This window comes from Patagioenas fasciata, chromosome 5 (assembly GCF_037038585.1).
Source record: "Patagioenas fasciata isolate bPatFas1 chromosome 5, bPatFas1.hap1, whole genome shotgun sequence".
Lineage (NCBI taxonomy): Eukaryota > Metazoa > Chordata > Aves > Columbiformes > Columbidae > Patagioenas > Patagioenas fasciata.
In genome coordinates this window covers 55,485,294-55,505,043 of record NC_092524.1, presented here as the reverse complement: position 1 = coordinate 55,505,043, position 19,750 = coordinate 55,485,294, and the positions used below count along the sequence as shown (strand labels likewise).

The 19,750-nt window shown below is 35.7% G+C and overlaps 1 protein-coding gene across 8 annotated transcripts in view; it reads left to right on the top strand.

Moving 5' to 3' along the window:
• The window catches only part of DICER1 (dicer 1, ribonuclease III), a 63,938-nt gene that overhangs the window by 17,420 nt on the left and 26,768 nt on the right, over window positions 1-19,750 (top strand). For 5 of the 8 annotated variants that reach the window (XM_065839312.2, XM_071809602.1, XM_071809604.1 and 2 more), the window contains 12 exons: window positions 1,560-1,625; window positions 2,533-2,633; window positions 7,778-7,970; window positions 8,908-9,070; window positions 9,517-9,647; window positions 10,768-10,902; window positions 11,639-11,799; window positions 13,043-13,211; window positions 15,282-15,754; window positions 17,786-17,918; window positions 18,166-18,408; window positions 18,506-18,660. In XM_065839312.2, the coding sequence (XP_065695384.1) occupies window positions 7,827-7,970; window positions 8,908-9,070; window positions 9,517-9,647; window positions 10,768-10,902; window positions 11,639-11,799; window positions 13,043-13,211; window positions 15,282-15,754; window positions 17,786-17,918; window positions 18,166-18,408; window positions 18,506-18,660 (1,907 nt within the window). In that variant the 5' untranslated portion in view covers window positions 1,560-1,625; window positions 2,533-2,633; window positions 7,778-7,826. Of the gene's footprint in view, window positions 1-1,559; window positions 1,626-2,505; window positions 2,634-7,777; window positions 7,971-8,907; window positions 9,071-9,516; window positions 9,648-10,767; window positions 10,903-11,638; window positions 11,800-13,042; window positions 13,212-15,281; window positions 15,759-17,785; window positions 17,919-18,165; window positions 18,409-18,505; window positions 18,661-19,750 lie in introns of those variants that run through there. The other 3 variants (XM_065839313.2, XM_071809606.1, XM_065839315.2) reach the window with 3 other exon arrangements.

The following is a 19,750-nucleotide window of genomic DNA, read 5'->3' as shown; positions in this document are numbered from 1 at the left end:
CAGAAGTCTGATTTTTACCAGTTTCAGTGTTACGTACTTTCAATTTTTATCCCTTTTGCCTTCTTTTAACAAGATCCCCAGTCAGTGTAGAGTCAAATGAGATGTATAGTTTGTTGTTGTGTGGGGGTTTTTTTGTTTGTGTTTGGTTTGTTTTGTTTGGGTTTTTTGTTTGTTGTGTTGTGGGTTTTTTTTTTTTTTGGTGGTGTGTGTTTTTATTTTTATTTTTTAAAAAGGTATTTTTATTGTAAGACCCTGTTGCCGGGTCTCAGTGCGGAGTTGCGTGTCGGAGGTGCGTGGGTCGGTGCGGGTGTTCGCGGCAGCCCCGACCGGGCGGGTTGTGCCCGCGGGGGGGAGGGTCGCCCCCGCCCCCCGCCTTTGTCCGGGGGTGCAGCGGCAGCATTGAGATGCTAATGGTATCAGCGCCTTGTTTTATACTAGAACTTGACTGCATCTCAGGAATGTGGCCTGTCTGGTTTCGTGTTGGCTTCGGCACTGAACAGGCCTACTGTAATTCATGGCTGCCGATCGATTAAAGCTTCAGTCTGCTGGTTTGCGGCTTTGATGTGCTAAAGGAAATTGTTGGGGTTACTGGAGAATTAAAATTTTTTGGGTTCTGCCAGATCTTGCCTGCTGATCTGTATGCTTTTTGTTTGCTATCTATGTTTAGGGAATAAAGTAAATTTGCTGTTTGAAGTAATATATGGCATTAGCTTTACTGGCAGTGTTGAATGTGGTTTTCCCTGTTCATATTTGTTATATGGGGGGGACGACTGAATGGTGTGTTGTTCCTTTCTGCTTTTATTGCAGATATAAAGGGGGAGTATCTTTTTACAGGAGATGTGACAGTTTCCTGTTGTTAGGCGATTTTTTTGGTTCAATGGAATATATATTCTGGTTCGTGTTTTAGAGGTGGTGAATAAATTAATAACCTTGGCATAACAGGAACATGTTATAATAAATTTAAGTTCTAGTCACTGCGTCTTAAAAGCAGTTTGCTGGTTTTTGTGCAGAAAAAAGATGCGTGTATGGTGCAAACACAAATTTAAAGAGTAGCCCTGGGAATAATATTTCTGCAGGTCTGTTTTGTACACGAATGCAGTACTCATCAGATTTTCTGTGCTGCGCTCCCTACATATTCTTGTTGTAAAATAAAGCAATAACTTTTTATGTTGTTTTCTCGAAACACATTCTTTAAGATTTTTTTTAATAAATGTGTTGAATGATAAGTTTCTTCAAGATTTCGTTACTGTATTAGGTGAAACATGCATGAAGGGAGCACAGGGGAGAAAAACTAAATCTAGTTGGACACAGCTAGCAATTACTTAAGCAGATAAAAGAAAATATGCAAATATCTCCTGACCACTCTGAGGCTGATCTTTCAGACACTGACTGTCTGTATCCTTTGCCAAAAAAGGACATACGATAATTAGATTTTGAAGGACCATGTGCTGTTGCTACAGAGCTAAATATTAAAATGCAAGAAAGCAGACTACCACATGGCACAATTGATTTTTATGGCAGTTCATGTTAAAATGCTCTCTTTTTATATTGCCTTTTAGGTTACCTAGGGTGAAACAAAATTACAGGCTTGGAGACTCTGGAAAAGCTCAGCATCAGCATTTGAGGTAAAATTGAACATACTGAAGTAATCTTGGGAGTGTCCTTCTTGTTGACTTTATGGAACTGATTGGAGTAGAAATTTTCATCAAGATCCATTTTGCATATAAGTTTTCAGTATTGATTTAAAAAAAATTGACTTCAGAATCTCTTTTCAGGTCTGGGAAAACTCATAGTTTAGGTGAATATATTGTGTAATTTTTTTTATTTTAGAGCTTTGAGAACATGATAGATCTGCTTATATCTGGTATTTTTGTTTTAAGTTGTGTTATAGAATGGCTGATATATCTATGAAATTCTTTGTCATATCTTTCCTAATTTTACTTGTATAGCTAAATGTATTTTTATGCAAATAAGTCTTTATTGTACAATATTTTTCTTGTTATTAAAAAACATGTATTAGTCTACTTAGGAAGAAATGATTGTTGCTTTTTCATGAGTTTACTGTATTAACTGTGGCTTCAAATTGAAATACTTTAAATAAATTTGCATTCAGATTTTATTTAATTTTTTTAATGTTTAACTGAAGTGAAATGAAAATACAGATGCATAATAAAAACAGTACAATTAGATCTATCAAAACAAAATTACGTAGAACATACTACTACTGTATTTCTCTCATGAACCAGTTATCTTTATTTTAGTAAGCTGTAAATAGAATTAGGGAAGTATGCTTTCCTTGCACATTTATACTATGAAAAATTAGCCTTTAAAGCATTCTTTTAAACTTTTCTAATACTAATTAATGTTCAGGATGGACTTAAGTAGTTCATTTTCTGTTAGCAACTTATAGTGTAGGGTTGAGATATTTCAATGTTTAAAAGCAACTGCATTCCTACAGTTATTCCTGCTATTGTAGTTAATTCCTTTTTCAAACCATTTTTATAGTTCATAGGTTTTGTTGTTGTTTTTAAGAGGCGAAGCTTGCAAATTATGTGATTAATCTACAAGCTGATATCATGATGTCAAAATGCAGTTCGGGAAGCATAAACACAGAGACTGCGGAAATTAAAACGGTAAGACTGTGCTTTGTAGTACAAAAGAAGCAGCTTTTTGTGTATCACTTCACTGTATTCTCCTATTTTATGTCTAAAGCTTCTTCAGGACCTTAAAGTAACTTCCATGTGTGATGTTATAGAAATTTACTGTGAATTTCTTTGGAAAGAATAATGAAATTAACTACTTTATCCATAGAAGGTTAGATACAGCAGAGGCATAGGTATGTTTGTCATTAAACACATGCTTTGATACCTCTTATGAAGCTGAATATGATTAGAAATACATTCATTTTTTAAAAGGGTGTGTGTTTAAATATTTCTTGTGGGTTTTATATTCAAATATGGTTGTATTGGTGAAATGCAATCGATTTAAAAAAAAAAAGGAAAGGGAAGATACAAGAGAGAGGCTTGGAATTAGAATTGAATTTATATGTTGTTCGCAATAAGAGAAACAAAGTCAATGGTGAGGAAAGTAAGTAACGGGTAAATTATTAAGGCCTTAGTTTTGGCAACATGATTCAGTTTGAATTAGGAGTTCAGCAAAAATGGGAAAAGAGGCTGTCTGATTAAAGCTATGTAAAAGAAAAATAGGTAGTATGTTAACATAGGGAAGACAGAAATGTATCCAGTTTTACTGGTGCTCACGCTGTGTTTCATCTTAGGTGCCACACAGTTCATGTTTTATCTTTTGTCCTTTGTGTTAAGGAGGTAAAAGAGCAGCAATCTGCATAGCACCAGTTCTGCACCACTGATTAAGAAACTACATAGTTAGGACTGTTGCACAGGGCCTTTTACACATCATTTTAAAAAAAATAGTTTGTTCCAGAATCAGGCTACATGTCTATATTTGGTAAAATTGAAACACCCCCTTTCTAAACTTCTATTGTGAATGCTTCGTGTACTGGTCACTATAGAGATGCTAGAAAACTGTGGTTGGTTTGGTTTTTTTTCTTCATGTTTTCTTTCTGTACTGTTAAATTCCCTACAGCCCATGTACATTGTGCTGATATATGGTGGTATAATCCTTTTACTTAAGACTTTTACAGTGTACAGCAGCATAACTTTGGTATGAACCGGGTCTTGCTGCCTCTGTTGATAGAGCTAGACTAATTGCAACAGAAAATGTTTATTAGGCTTTTGCCTCAAATCCAGGCTTGGTCATACTGGTGATGAACACTAGATGAAGGACTTGAGGGGTTGTGTGTTTTTCTGAGTCTGCTAAGTGTCATGTTGTACTCCATTTCTCTCCTATATACAGACATTCAGGAGGAGTCTGCCAGGGATTCCAGCTGTTAACTATACTATATTGTTTTTAGAAATGCTTCAGAAGCAGCTCTCTCAAATCTAGAGCATCAGTGTAATCTTCATTTAATAAGTTCTTTAATGAAACTTCTCTGAACAATGGAAAGCAACTTTTGCTGCTTGAGTATGTCTTGGTGTGCTATTGGAGACCAGTGTTCTGCTTGTGCTGGAAGACTGGTCCTGTATCAAAAATAGAACTACTAAAATTCTTCTAGTTCAAGATGAACATTCACAATGAATATTGATTATTGTGCTGGGAAAACCAGGGAAGCTGGTTCATAAAGGAATGCTTACAGTTGAGCTTGGTAAGCATTTATGCCTTCTGTTTGCCTTTCTTGAAAGGGAACAGATCTGATTTTTTTTTTTCCCTTTAAGAATATTGTAAGACCAAATATAAAAACTGCTGTTAAGCAGTGCATGCGGTGAAGGTCTTTGAAGGATAACACATAAGGAGTGACTGGTGCAGCTGTATTGTATGTTATAGCATAACATAGAAGAGATTTCTGATTAATCCTGTTGAATGATATGTTTTGACAGTATTTCCTTACTTTAGACCTTCTGAGTCCTTATGTGATTAGAGAGTTTGAATTTTGAGTTGGAAGCAGAAATCTCAATGCTTAATTTTCAAGGTATCCTAGATACCAGCTGCTAAATGGAGGAGACAAAGGCTTTTCCCATGAAAATGAAACTTTTTCACTCATGTCTGAGACAGTTGTGGTTTGTTTTGGTTTTTGTTTGTTTGGTTTTTTAGTTTTTTTTGAGTTCTCTAAGAGAACTAAAGTTGCAGGTGTAATATTCACAAATATGCTTCTGTAATGCTTCTGGACTATCACAGACAAAGTGAAATCCTTTTAAAAAGTATACTTGTAAAAGCAGGTTTAGAAACCAGATGATGTAGGAAATCTTGTATGTTGACCTCACTTGGGCAAAACCACATCTTGCCCCTGAATGCTTATAGTGTAAGTAGAATTTGCTTTACTGCAGATTTCTGCACTAGTTAATATAGAACAGGGGTGTCAAACTAATTTTAGGACTGTCTTAAAATTACATTCAGCCCTTTGAAGGCAACCACGAGGCCGATGTGGCCCCCAGTGAAAATGGGTTTGATGCCCCATGTACAGAACATCCTCAGTGAATACTTTACATTTTGTAAATTAACTTTTACATTCATTTTCTGCTCTGAAGTTTATTATATTTTACACCTTTCTTTTTGTTTGTTCATCCATTAGTCAAGTAAGTATTTTCTATGTTAGATCGTTCAGTAAGTTAGTGCTTCATGTAGCATTCAGACATAAAACTTACTGTAAAGCTTGGGAAGATGTATATCGGACTACTGTCCTTGCCATGCAAATGCTTTAATTTGATTAGTCACATATGGATTAACATTAGATGTGCAAATACTCTGTAGATCAGAATGCCAAGGATGATTGTCTTTGCTATATACCACTGTATAGTACATGCTTATCTTGGCTACTGGTTCTCCTGTGACCCAGACCTGTGGAGTCTTGGTGGAGGAGCAGCCATGGAGCAAGTAGTTCCACAGATGGATTGAATCAAAACATCTTTTAGTTGTTCCGCACTTGAATGCTCTATGATGTAACCAGTTGAATTGTTAGAACATTACCTGCATGTGCTTGTGTGCATTGTTTAAAATGTGTAAGACAAAAATTTTAAGTTTACAGGAGTTTTTTTTTATTATAACTGAAATAAATAACTATGTACTACTGATTTTTATGGTGTGTGTAGACTACATTGTTTTCTGTTTGCAGCTAAATTAAGCAGTATCATATTGATCCATTTTATCTGTTTGAATCTGAAAAACTCCGGCTGAAATGGTAGCTTAGGTTACAGGACTGAAAAAGGAAATGAGAAGATTTGCATGAGTTTAGAGATTCATACAAAAGCAACTGAAAAAAAAAAATCAGATAAAATGTCAAGACCATTATTTGGTATATCTTGTAAAAATGTACATCAATTCCTTTTTTTTTCTTTAAACAATGGAATATTTGAATACATCTCTTCTTTTTGGGGTCTTCTCACCCTGACAGTTTGTCTGAAGCTCAAATTAAAATATCAACCAAGATTCCTGCAGTATCAACACAGTTCTCTTAGTGAAGAAATACTGTTTTTAATGGGGGGGGAAGTGCAAAGCTCAAGAATTTTTCCCTCTTTCACTAAGTAGCATTTGCTACTGAATGTTTGTCTTCAAAAGAGAAATCATTACTTAGAATGAAGCAGAACAATGTTATTTAACCACACTATCCTTCAGGACACCCTCATCCTTTTGGGGAAAGAAAAAAGAGACAAAGCTTTAACTCTGACTACTTTTTAGAAAGTGGCTTTACTTCTGTATGAGTCTGCAAGAGGAACGATCGTGTAATTCAATGTATTAATTTTTCTGTAATTTACAAGATATACTGGAGGAGGAAAACTAGAGAGAATCAGTTTGATCTCTTTTGTCAGAGCTTCCAATAGTTATCTAATATTAGTGGAGTTAGAATATAAATCAGTGTTTAGACATGGCCCAAATTATAATCTTTAATTTAAAATTGTGAATATACAACAAAGAGCTACAGTGTTTTATAATGTTAGTTGAAAACTGTGTTAAGTAAAATTCATGATCTTGGTACAAATACAAAAATAAATGATTATTTTTTAAAATTTGTACTGCTTTATTTGTAAACTATCAAAGCAGTTATTCCTCCAAACTATTAGTGGTTAATATTTTCTATTTGATACTATATCATACTTTTTTTTTCTGCTGCACATTTCTAAAACTTAACCAACCTTCCTGTTATATAGAAAAGCAAGGACATTTCTATGCAGTAGAATGATAATTACCTTTTCCTCATGTATTTCTAATGAATGATTACATTTGAAAGCATTTGTCAATTTTATGTAGGTATCATTTTCAGATTGATGCTAAAATGAATATAGAGCATGGAGGAATTTTGAGAAAAACTATCTTGAAAGTGTTTTGTTGAAAAGGGCGTGTATCTGATTTGAGGGGGAAATATTCAGGTTTCTTAGATTTGATGCCATATGTTTGTGTTACACTTCAGCAATATTTTTCTGCATCGTCAGGACTTAGTTTCCCGAGCAAGGCAGAATTTTTGGTTTTCACCTTGATTATTCCTGAGAGAAAGCAAACATTTTAAAAAAAAAACAGTGATGAAGACTTTCATAGCCGTAGTAGGAAAGTGTTTTCCAGTGCGTAACTGTTATCAAGTTGTGAATGGTTTGTGTGTTTATCAGTTAGAATATCTTTCTGGAAATAGGTGGATAACTTGTTCATTAAACAGATAACGTTATCAGAATCTGTTGATCTGAAAATACTGAGGTTGTTGTGTAGTTCCTATTCTTTTCCCGTTGATTAGAATAAAGTTACTGTTGCATGTGAGTTTTTAAAGCTTTTAACTGGTCATAGGGACTTTCTAGTTGGAAAGAAAAATGGAAAATGTGATCCTTATTTATGGCTGTGTTCTAGAAAAATGATTCTTCTTTCTTGAAGTAAAGCTAAACCAGCTTTTTAAAAAAATCTTTAAAGATATTTTAAGTGGGATTCTGTCAAAACATAAATGGAACTTCATTCTGAAACATATGTGCATAAATCGAAATGGCTAGAATAAACTTTACCCTATAAAGTACAACTCCTTTCGAATTTCTTTGTACTTTGATAAACACCTATATTTAGTTGGAAAGGTGCCTGTAAATTTAAAATTAACATTTTCTGCTGAAAATAGTATGAAATTTAGCACTTACTGGAAGTAAAATCAAGTACTGTCCGTTTCTTAGAAAAAATTGTCTGTTCTTGCTTTATATTGTGACATATCTAATACTGTTTCTTTTTCTTCTCACAGTAGGCTGTGCTGGAACAAAAATGCAATGAAAGAAACACTGGATGAATGAATGAAAAGCCCTGCTTTGCAATCCCTCAGCATGGCGGGACTGCAGCTTATGACCCCTGCTTCCTCCCCAATGGGTCCATTTTTTGGACTGCCATGGCAACAAGAAGCAATTCACGATAACATTTACACGCCAAGAAAATATCAGGTACTAGTGATAATACTAATACAGTAATGTTATAAAAAAAGTACAATTAAATCTATCAACTTCATAGAAAAAGCACCAGGGCAGCTGGAGAATGTGTGGTCTTGCACACAGTCTGGGCATGTCCCTCTCACAGCTCCACCCATTGGGAGTTAATTCTGTGTCTCTTTTTTAGCTTGGTTGTGTTCTACATTTTTAATATCCCCTATTCCCTCTTCTCAGTTCGGTTAAAGAGCAGAGGAGATTTTAAGCTGAGTATTCTCTTGCTGCTTTCTGCAAAATGCTGTTAGGGACAAGCACAGTAAATATTACACTGTGCATCTTGATTGTGTGCATACAATCGTGTCTCCTCGGCCTCTGATCTTTGGTCTTCTACATGGTAAATCTTGGATTTTTGGTTCACATACTGATCAGAGCAGCTCAGTAATGTCAGAAACCCTATCAGGACACTTTGGTTTTCATTTTGTTCAGCAAACCTCTTAGAGTTCTAGAATTTCAGTCCTGTTTGCATTGCAGACATGCTGGAAAGCTACCATTTGGTTAGTATTACTGAAGAGTTTAGATCACCTTGAGCTAATATACTTGTTTATTTGGCTGAATTGATGTATACAGTTAGATTTAAGAACTCTAACCTCTTCACAGAATGTGTCTAGCTAGCAACAGAATTGTCTATTAAAATGATATAGTTAGAAAGCTGCTTAAAGCAGCAGCCAATTGTGTTACTAAAGGATTTTAGATTTAGAAGATAGACTATATATAATGTTTGTTAATATTTTTTTGTAAACTAGTTTTTTATGAAGGAGACATAGTCTATGGCACTGGAAGGATCTTTAAAGAAACTACTAAATTGTCTGTAGTTTATTTAACACTTGTGTTATTTTTGTTGTCAGCTTTTTCACTGCATTTCTGCAAATAAGGTCATTATTATCTTTTAAACCAGGTTGAACTGCTTGAAGCAGCTTTGGATCATAATACAATAGTCTGCTTAAACACTGGCTCAGGGAAGACTTTTATTGCAGTACTACTCACTAAAGAGCTGTCCTATCAGATCAGGGGAGATTTCAACAAAAATGGAAAAAGAACTGTGTTCTTGGTCAACTCAGGTAAGAAGAAAAGGACACTGAGTTGCTAAACATGCTGCTAATATTTCCAAGGAGTATTCCTTAATAGAAGTTTGTGTGAAAGCAAAGATGGGAGAAACTTTTGCATAAAGTCTTGAACAGCAAGGATGCTAAACTGATTAAAGGATGTAATACATTTAATCTTTTGCTTATAATCCATTTAATACAACCTGTTTATCTGTGACATCTTCTGCCTCCTGTTCTAAAGTTAAGATGTAGAATCTGAAGTGCATTTTACTCAGCAATCTGTTTCCTTGCTGCGGCTTTTTACATGGAGGCAGTTGCTGCATACACCTGATTTAACATTAGTCTAAGCTAAAGATTATGTCACAAAACTTGCTACTAGGTAATATGATACACATCTTGAAAATTTATGTCTGGAAAGATGTTTATGTGATTGAAGTCTTTTTTGCATTTTTTTTCTTAAGCAAATCAAGTTGCTCAACAAGTGTCAGCTGTCAGGACACATTCAGATCTTAAAGTGGGAGAGTATTCAAGTTTAGAGGTAACTGAATCATGGACAAAAGAGAAGTGGAGTCAGGAATTCTCTAAGCATCAGGTAATGTATTAAGTATAAACTGTAAATATAAGCAGCGACTACAGAGTCTTCCAATTATACGTGAACTCTTTTTTCTAACAAATTCAGCATATTGGTATTATTTGTATACCAGTTTTGAGGCAAAACATGTATAGGGCTTCTCAGGTTGTTTTTAAAAAGCTGTCCTTTTAATCCTTTGTTTTCAGTCTCCCTGACTTGTGGTTTGTGATGGTGGTGATTGCAGGAGAAACTTTGAGTGTTCATAGTGTATTTTAACTGCCATTAAAAAATATTTAAATATTAGGTAATAAAGCAGATTATAAAATTGAATGTTCTCTGGGGATGCAGCACATCCTCTTTGGTGTGCATTTTTTTTCTGCCTTTTTGGGCATGCTATTTGTGTGAAGTTCTTTTTAGATAGAAAGTCATCAGTTTTAATGGTAACATTTTTCCTTTGTGGTTCTTGAATCTTTGTTATTTTTTTTTTTAATGCTGACCTAAATATCTTGCAGTTATGCAATTGTTTGTAATTTCTGGGTTTTTTTTTTTTGTTTCTTAGTGGCCTGTGAAGTATGTCTGTGGAACTCTGACAAGCTGAAGTGTTACGATACTTAGTGGAGTTCAAAGTTAACATAAAAGTAGTGCATAATTTTATCAAGCAACTCAACTTTTTATCTGTGATAATGTACAAGAAATGAGTTTTCCTTTAAAAAGAATTGAGGTAACATCCAGCTTTTCTCTTACAGCTGCAGGTGGTTATAAGTTTATGAAGAATTCTCTTTCTTTCCAGAGACATGATGGTGGGACACATAAGGAACACTAACTTGTTGTGGATTTAATGACATTTGTTCTGTGTAGTCTGGCTGATGTTGATATCATCTGTTGTATTTTTTTTTTTCATTGGCATGTGACTGGAGATAGATACGTATAAAACTTTCAGACAGCTAACTTTCTCAAGCAGAGAATGTTTTATTCTCTTTTGTCTCTACCTGATGTTTGTAGTTGAACACGATTTGATATTTGCTAATACTGTCCAGCAAGACCTGCAGGCGGCTTTTCTACTTCCTTGGCCTGAGACAGCTTGCACTTTTCTTATACTGATGCTTTTGTTTGTTTCTTTGTTTTTTTCGTTTCAAACTAGGTTCTGGTTATGACATGTCATGTTGCTTTGACTGTTTTGAGAAATGAATATTTATCCCTGTCAAATATTAATCTTCTGGTGTTTGATGAGTGCCATCTTGCAATCCAGGATCATGCATACCGTGAAATTATGAAGGTTGGTTTCCATTGCGTGCTTTAATAATTGTTAGAGGAGGAGGGGTCAGGTGGGAGGGTTGGAGAAGTGGAAACTATTTTAAGGCAGCATTTGTCACCAAGGAAAAATATTAGTGGAACCATATTTTAGCATGTTTGGAACTGTGGAATTACTGTAATGAATTAAGACCTCCGTGATATCATGAGATAGAAAAAGAATGTATTTAGTGCATTTTATTTTACAGTGGGCATTAAAGAACGATCTGGTGTTAACAGAGAAACTAAATTTATGGAATATGGGGAATTGTGTAAATTCATTAATAAAATACTTGAGTTTGAGAATGGGATGCACTAACCAGTTTTTATGATTTTTAAGATACTGCTAAAGATTCTTGTAGGCCTCTTTCGGGATATTCTTGGCTCCATGTGGTGTTTGGTTTATACAGCACGAGAAACCCGGCCTTCCCAAATCCTTCTTCAAGTTCAACTACAGCATGTGTCTCTTTCATTTTTTTAGATGATGCTTTAGTTTTTACATGGTATGGAAGTATTATATGTGTGTTAGAAATGTTGGATATTCTGTGCAATGCTGTTTATTTATTTATATTTTTCCAGATTGTAAATATTTACATTTAAAAATTATTGCTGTTAAATGTTATTCAGTTTCCAACTAAGCATCTAAGTTTGTAGTCTGCTAGCTTGATGGTAGATTTGCATGATAACTGTCCTAAGGTATTTTATTCTGTTTCACTTCACAGATCTGTGAGGGTTACCCATCATGTCCTCGAATCTTGGGATTAACAGCTTCCATTTTAAATGGGAAGTGTGATCCTGCTGAGTTAGAAGAGAAGATCCAGAAACTGGAGAAGATTTTGAAGAGCAATGCTGAAACTGCAACTGATTTGGTGGTCTTAGACAGGTATGTTGTACAATTATGGCCGTTAAAATGATGCCTGCGTTTTTATTTTGGATAGAGAACTAAGCCAGTAGAAATATTTCCTCTTTTAAATTTTAAGAAAGTTTGTGTGTATGCGATGCCATTATTTGGGATGGGGAGGGCATGTTGAACTGCTTTTTGAGTAACCGGTGTTGAAGTAAGTCTTTCCTTAACGTTAGATCAAAGACCCATTGGCTTTGATGATCAAACAAAAAACCCAACCAACCAAAAAAATCCCAATCCCCAACACACCACCAACCTAAAAGAATCATGTTACACGTTTTTGACTTTGTGAAGTGCACCTTATTCTGCTTGGAGAATAAATGGCTCGTGTTTAGTATATGCAAGAATGTTACTATTTAATTTAGTGAAATGTTGTAACATCCACGGTACAAGATGTTCTTAATGCCAGAAGAGTTCCATGATTTTTCTTTTTTTTTTATTTTTTTGGCTGAGTAGCCTTGGCTTAGAGGGTGATGAAAGACAGAGGGAGATGTGAGGAAGCGGTAAAAACAGTATTGAAGCAGCATAGCAAGTGGATTTTTTCCTCTGTCGTCTTACAGAGTGTAGAATCCTGTGAATGATGACTTGTTGTGGAGGGAAATTATTGTGGAATCGTTCATGTGTAGCATGTTTTCTTGCACCACCTGTACTGTGTTGTATGAACTGAGTTTCAAAGTCAAAGATGGTTATTTCATGTTCTGGAACAGATGTTTTTTGGCTGTTTTATAAAATGCATTTTTCTGAACTTGTGTGAACCATTTGCTTTTAAGAATTTCTCACTTGTATCTCTGCTATTCAAGAAGAGCAATTGCTTGTGTAAGTGTGTATAATAGACCTAAATTGACGTTACATGAATTGCGTTTGTTTGGCATACCAAAAGAGTACACGTTGGAAAACCAAAAGTGAAGGCGATGGTCAAATAAATTCAATTTGCTTTGCCTTAAATTTCCCAATATTTGAAATGAAGATAGTGATATTAAACTTTTTTTAGGGAGTGTACTAGAAAGAACAGTATTTTAGAATGAAGTATTTGGGGTGGTGTTTTTTTTTTTTTTACTTTAAAGTATTAACTGTTTAACTATTCATCATTATTAATTCATGGTGAGAAATGTACACCAATGCATTTCATGTTGCTGTTGTTATTTGCTGTATAATCTTAACAGGCTGAAATAGCTCTGGCTTCCAAAAGCTGTGTTTAACTTGATCTTTGCCCTCAATTAAGATATACTTCTCAGCCGTGTGAGATTGTTGTAGACTGTGGACCATATACTGACAAAAGTGGGTTGTATGGAAGATTACTGAAGGAGCTGGATGAAGCACTTACTTTTCTAAATGACTGCAACATATCTGTACATTCAAAAGAAAGAGATTCTACCTTAATTTCTAAGCAGGTAAGGACATTAAGCTATGTGAAAAAAATGGAGAATAGAAATCTTGCTATTGTTTTTCTTTGCTGTGTATGTTACATTACCAGAACTTTCTAAGCTAGTCGTCCTGGACTATGAGGAAAAAGACTTCTGATTTTTATACTCACTAAAAGTGGAGGTGTTTTCCTAAATGAGTGGGGCTCGACTGTCAATTGTTGATTAGAACTTCATCTACTTTGATATTCACATTTGCTTAAGGTGGTAAAATAGCTCTGCACCCTGATGTTGTGAGTCCTTTTTACTGAAGTCAAGAACTTCTCCATGATCTCCCATGACCTTGAATAATTCAGTACAGAAGAGAAAATAATGCCTCAGGAACCAGTTGGGAGAACCATACCCAGGTGTATTAAAAGATGATAAAGTAAGAATTCAGGCAAAAATTCTAGCCATAGTTCTACAATTTTGCAATTTCTACAGCTTATCTTAGAACAATATTGGACCAGTGCCGCACCTTGCTGGAATGGAATTTGAATCTCAAGCTTGTTCCAGCTTTCTATGTGTTTGCCCCTACATTGTCATGTGAGATGGCAGAGTAGAGTCCAGGATGCATGGTGTGTGAGCAGGGACCTCTCACACATGGGGTCCAGGCAGCTTTTTACCCTCTTGGGCTTTGTGGGTTGGAATTGCCTCCTGAGGTACAACTATGTAGGTATGTAAGTCTCTTGTTTAACAAGAAATCAGTAATGAGTCACATTTCTATAATAGTCCATGAGGAAGTTGCAGAACATTTGTATTTCTTCAGCCCAAAGTACTCCAGTTTCCTTTAACGTTCATAGAAACCCAGAATTCTGACACTGTTCAGAAGATCATTTGAGCCAAACAGAAGGATGATAGTTAAGGCAGCCTATCACAACTGCATGGGAAAAGGAAGTCCTGGTTACTTTTGTGCTAAAATATAACAGGCCAAAATACATAGGGGATGCTGACAGCTGGGGGCAATCCTTGGGATTTGCATAGTCCAGAAAGGTGGATTAACTGATATGCTTGTAATGCATGTAACCCTCTATGCTTGTTTTCTGATCCAGTAGCTCTCCAAGAGGATGGAGGCACTCATATTAAGAAAAAGAAATAATTTTTCAACATGGGGTGCCTTGGTCATCAAGCCTCAGTGTGGAGTTACAATTAGTTTAGATAAAATTGCCCTTATTTAAGTCTTACAGCTAACAAAGCTCCGGGAGGATAGTGTACAGAGAATGATAACCTGTTATTCTTCACAGAAGGGAAGAAGGGAGAGAAATTAAAACAGCAGCTGAAAACTGTAGCATAGTGACTGTTATAACAGAACTATGACAGAACTATAATAGTACATCCAAATCCTCAGTCTTTTTAATAATATGATCAATATTTCTAGATTCTTAGTTTGTTGTTTGACCATGTATCTCTTCAGGAGGAAACAACTTGCCATGGCATAAGATGTTGAGGGTGCTCAAGTGCCTATACTATGCTCTTTGAGTATGGTATAGTTCCCTGGTTTTGCTCTTCCACCCACACATACAAACCCCCAATTTTTTTGCTTTGAGAGGCTAGATTTGTTAAGATTACCCTAAGTCCACCTTCTAACTTTCTGCCTAGATACTTTTGAAACCATGGCAAGTACCAGTAACAAACTAAAATGTCCTGTAAAGCATTAATCTTATTAGTTCTATGTTAAATATAAAAGATAATTTCTGCTTTGTTTGTCTAGCTGCCTCAAGAATTATTCGTCTTTTTAGCATAATTGTCTTAAGTTAAACTCCAAATTACAATTCCACAACATTCTAAAATATTCTTCAAACGTTTTTTTTTTTAAATACTCAGAAATGTTCAAAGTTTAATTGTAGTAATTTAGGGGGGAGGGAAAGACTTGCTCCAGTAGAAATGCTAAAGTTCCCAAGGTTGTCTAAATAACAAAAGCAGAGTTCTGAATATATTTGTAAAAGAACAATTGTCATAATCCGTATAAAGATTGTGCTATATGAGAAACAAGATACTGGTCTTAAATGAATCGTTCATGAATGTACTCTTTGAACTGATATTTGAATTCATTTGTTGTAGATATTATCAGACTGTCGAGCTGTGTTGGTTGTTCTGGGACCCTGGTGTGCAGATAAGGTAGCTGGGATGATGGTGAGAGAGCTACAGAAGTATATCAAACACGAACAAGAGGAGCTGCACAGGAAATTTTTATTGTTTACAGACACTTTCCTAAGGAAAATACATGCACTCTGTGAAGAGCATTTCTCGCCTGCCTCACTTGACCTGAAATTTGTAACCCCTAAAGTAATAAAGCTGCTTGAAATCTTGCGCAAATATAAACCATATGAACGGCAGCAGTTTGAAAGTGTTGAATGGTATAACAATAGAAATCAGGATAATTATGTATCTTGGAGTGATTCTGAAGATGATGATGAGGATGAAGAAATTGAGGAGAAAGAGAAGCCAGAGACTAATTTCCCATCTCCCTTTACTAATATTTTATGTGGAATTATTTTTGTGGAAAGAAGATACACAGCAGTTGTTCTAAATAGGTAATGCTTTTTATTAAAAAAAAAAAAAAAAAGGCAGACTCAGCTGCCAGCACATGGATGTTAATATCATGAATATGTAGGGATTGTCTTGTATTTTCAGACCTCTATTTTAAAGTTGGGGGGTGTGGGGGGTGGTAGATTGTTTTGATAGAGTACCAGCTCTCCTATCCAGTTTGTTTATTGCATTCTGGATACATCTGGATCTGACCCTTCTGTTACCTTTTTGCCTGAGTCGATAGTTTGGATGCATAATATATTCTTTGATAGACAGACTTACCAATGTGTGCTTTGTGAACTTCATCTTTTTCTTTGCCTTTTTGCATTTAGACATATATTTACATATATATGCAGTATGAGGCAAACTAAGCCATTCAGTGAAATGAACATATTCTGTTAATGCCTCCTGAGGAAATAACATTAACAGATTCTAATAAACTTCTGCTGAGCTGAAATGAGTATTTCATTATCCTCCAGGGAACAGACTTGTGATTTTTTTTTTTCTTTTAAGTCACGAATGTGATTTAAATTATACTCTTTTCCCATTGCGTTCTTTTAGACTGATTTATGCACTATACTATATCCTAACTGCTGATGAACCTGAGAAAATATTGTTTCTACATCAAATAGGTAACCAAATTCTGCCATTTTTTAAGCACCTTTGGTACAGATTATTGGCAGCAAAAAATAAAACCGTATGTAATTTTTATCCACTTCTGAAAGCTAGCTAGCAGACTTACAAAATGCTCCTTTACCTCATGTAACATACCTGGTTTCAAAATACCTGGATGATCAGCAGATGTGAGCTGTTGGAATGAAGACTGAAAACCTTCAGTGGAAACCTCACTGTAGGCTCCCTTCAACTGAGAAGAGTTGGTTCTAGGGCCTCTGCTGATTGCAGCTGAATAAGGGAGTCTTGACTGTTTGAATTAGTGTATCAAAATCACTCAAGCTTCCAGTGATCCAGTGTGGATCATTATACAGAACTAAGTTAAAGCAGAGGTATATTTTTTTTTTCTTAAAATATATTTATTATGGTAGTAGTATTTAGAGACCAGAATCCCATTTTATGAAGTCCATGGTGACAGAGGAAGAGCAGAATTCATGACGTGTTGTATTTTCTGGGAGAAAGGGATAGGAATTTTCCCTGAAGCAGTGATTAGAGCTAATCTCTTTCTTCAGAGACCTTTAGCAATGGCCACTGTACATATATACATATTACAAATTAGAGGGAAAAAAACCAAACCAAACCAAAAAACTACTTCTTTGATTATTTTTTTATTATTTTGGTTATTATTGCATGCAACCAATGAAGTAGCTCACTTACTGTTTTCTTCAGTGTATATGGTCGAGCCCAGTTTCCTTCCATTTTCATTGTGTTGCCTCTTGACTCCCTTAGAGGGGATCTGAAAGCAGAAGTCTTTGTATCTGTTTTAAAAACACCACCTGTTACCTACCTTTAATAATACCAATAACATTCAAGATTGCAGTTAAAAAAAATCCTCACTGTCCTCTTCAGTGTTCCTTTTAAATAATTGGATTAAATCCTCCAATTGTGTGTGAATACATTCGGGTTAATTTCAAGAGTAGTAAACCTCTCACCGGGTAGGCTGAACCTAAAAATTAACATGTTATATTGAGGAGACACACTTTGAAGGTGGAGTTACAGGTCTTTCTGCTAAAATCAGTCATAATTTACAGAAAATGAGTTTAACTAAAGCACTTGTGGGTAGGGTGCCTTAATAGCAGAGAGCCTTAGAATAATAGATTGGTTTAAAAACATATGGTTTTAACATGGTAGGTCTGAAATGTGTGTGATGCATGCACACTCATGCTGTGTGTGTGTGCAGTCTGTCTTTTATTGTCCTTACAGAGATTTTCACTAGAACTAGTGGGTTTTGGAGAAGCCTAAGGTCAGTTTATGTGTGAGCATGGCTTGTCATGCTTTCACTTTTGATGTAGATCTTGCAAGCAAAAGATTGTCTTCCATATTTCGGGTTGTGTAACATCTAAAAACACATCTGTTATTTTTAGGTTGATAAAAGAAGCTGGCAAGCAAGATCCAGAACTGGCTTACATCAGTAGCAATTTCATAACTGGACATGGCATTGGCAAGAACCAGCCTCGTAACAAGCAGATGGAAGTGGAATTCAGGAAACAGGAAGAGGTAACTTGAAGAAAAATGACTGAAACTAGCAGTACCTTCAGAACCTTTGGCTTTCTTTTTTTTTTTTCTTTTAAATTGGATGTCATATTACACAAACTGGAATTAAAACTTGATGTAAAATCACGTTTGTGTCTAGCCAGATCATCAACCATCTGATTTTTCTGCATTGGGTTAGTAGTAATATAGTTCCAATGATGGAAACAGGTCTCAGACTAATCTCTCAAATTTGTCTTTGTTACTTTTGCAGGTTCTTAGAAAATTTCGAGCACATGAGACTAACCTACTTATTGCTACTAGTATTGTAGAAGAGGGCGTTGACATACCAAAATGCAACTTGGTGGTGCGTTTTGATCTGCCTACAGAATACCGTTCCTATGTGCAGTCTAAAGGAAGAGCTAGAGCACCCATTTCCAATTACATCATGTTAGCAGATACAGACAAAATAAAAAGTTTTGAAGAAGATCTTAAGACATACAAAGCAATTGAGAAGGTATGATGTCAAAGGAATGCGCCTCGTTTTGTTAAATTTATCATAGTGGTTTTTAAGGCAAAAATCTCTCATCATGTTCTGTTCTTGAAACGTTAAGATCCTCAGAAACAAGTGCTCAAAATCTGTTGATACCAATGAAACCGAAACAGAACCCATTGTTGATGATGATGATGTATTTCCACCCTATGTCTTGAGGCCAGATGAGAACAGTCCAAGAGTTACTATTAACACGGCTATTGGACACATAAATAGGTAAGAGGCATGTTTATTTTTTACCTCTTGTCCTTGAATAAAAAGTTTCTTAGTCTGTCTTGCAACATGGAAGCACAGACTGGGGCATCGTACACATTTCCTCTTGGGAATCTTGACAGGATCTTCTCTCCTAAAGAAAGTGGTTGGATTGGTTTGAACAGATAATTTGCTTTTTGTGTCTTTATCCTACAGAGGTTCTCATTCTGGTAATAAATTTAGTGATTCTGATTCCTGTTTAATTAAAAGCTGCACAGAAAACAAACAAACAAACAAAAACGCTTGTTGAAACTGAAGTAAAATCTTCTGGTTCTGCTATTCACATTTGTAATAACAATCTGTTGTCACGTTTAGAAACAAGAATGTAGTAAGCAAGCTGAATATATAATACAAGTCCACAAGACAGGATGGTTTGCTTCCAAGGGAGCTTGCCAAATACCAGCTTTGTAAGGCCATGCCAATTAGAGGAGGTCCTCAGTGACAGGAAAAGGTAAAAGTTATGGCACTTCAAACAAGATAAGGAAGAGGATCCAGGAAGCTACAGACTGGGTAATTTTACCTTAGTCGTATGGAATATAATGGACTAAGTCCTCATGGAAGCTGTTTCCAGGCACATAAGTTTGGCAGCAGCCAACAGAGTTTTATTGAGGGCAGGTTTGGCTGACCCACCTTGTTGTCTCCTACGTGATGAAGTGATTGACTGTATGAAAAGCAGCGAATGAGATTTAAGTAAATCTTTCAATGAAATTACCATGGTACCTTAATAGCCAAATTCTTGAGATGCAGACCATTTCAGTGGACTGCCTAGTAGATAAAACCTGGCAAAGTAATCACATTCAAAGGATGGAATGGTAGGTTCATAGGGTAGCTGGCATTACTCATGGGCTATTAGGAGGTCCGTTGTGGTTTAACGTCAGCACATTTGCATTTGACACCAAGTTGTGATCGGGGAAAGAGACTGCAGTAGATGTAAGGCCACCATTCAGATGGGAACAATGAGGAATAGGACAACAGTAAACTCAGGTTAAGCAAAGATACATGCAAACTGTGCGACCTGAGATGGAATAGTCTTGTGCATCTTTACAACCTTGGA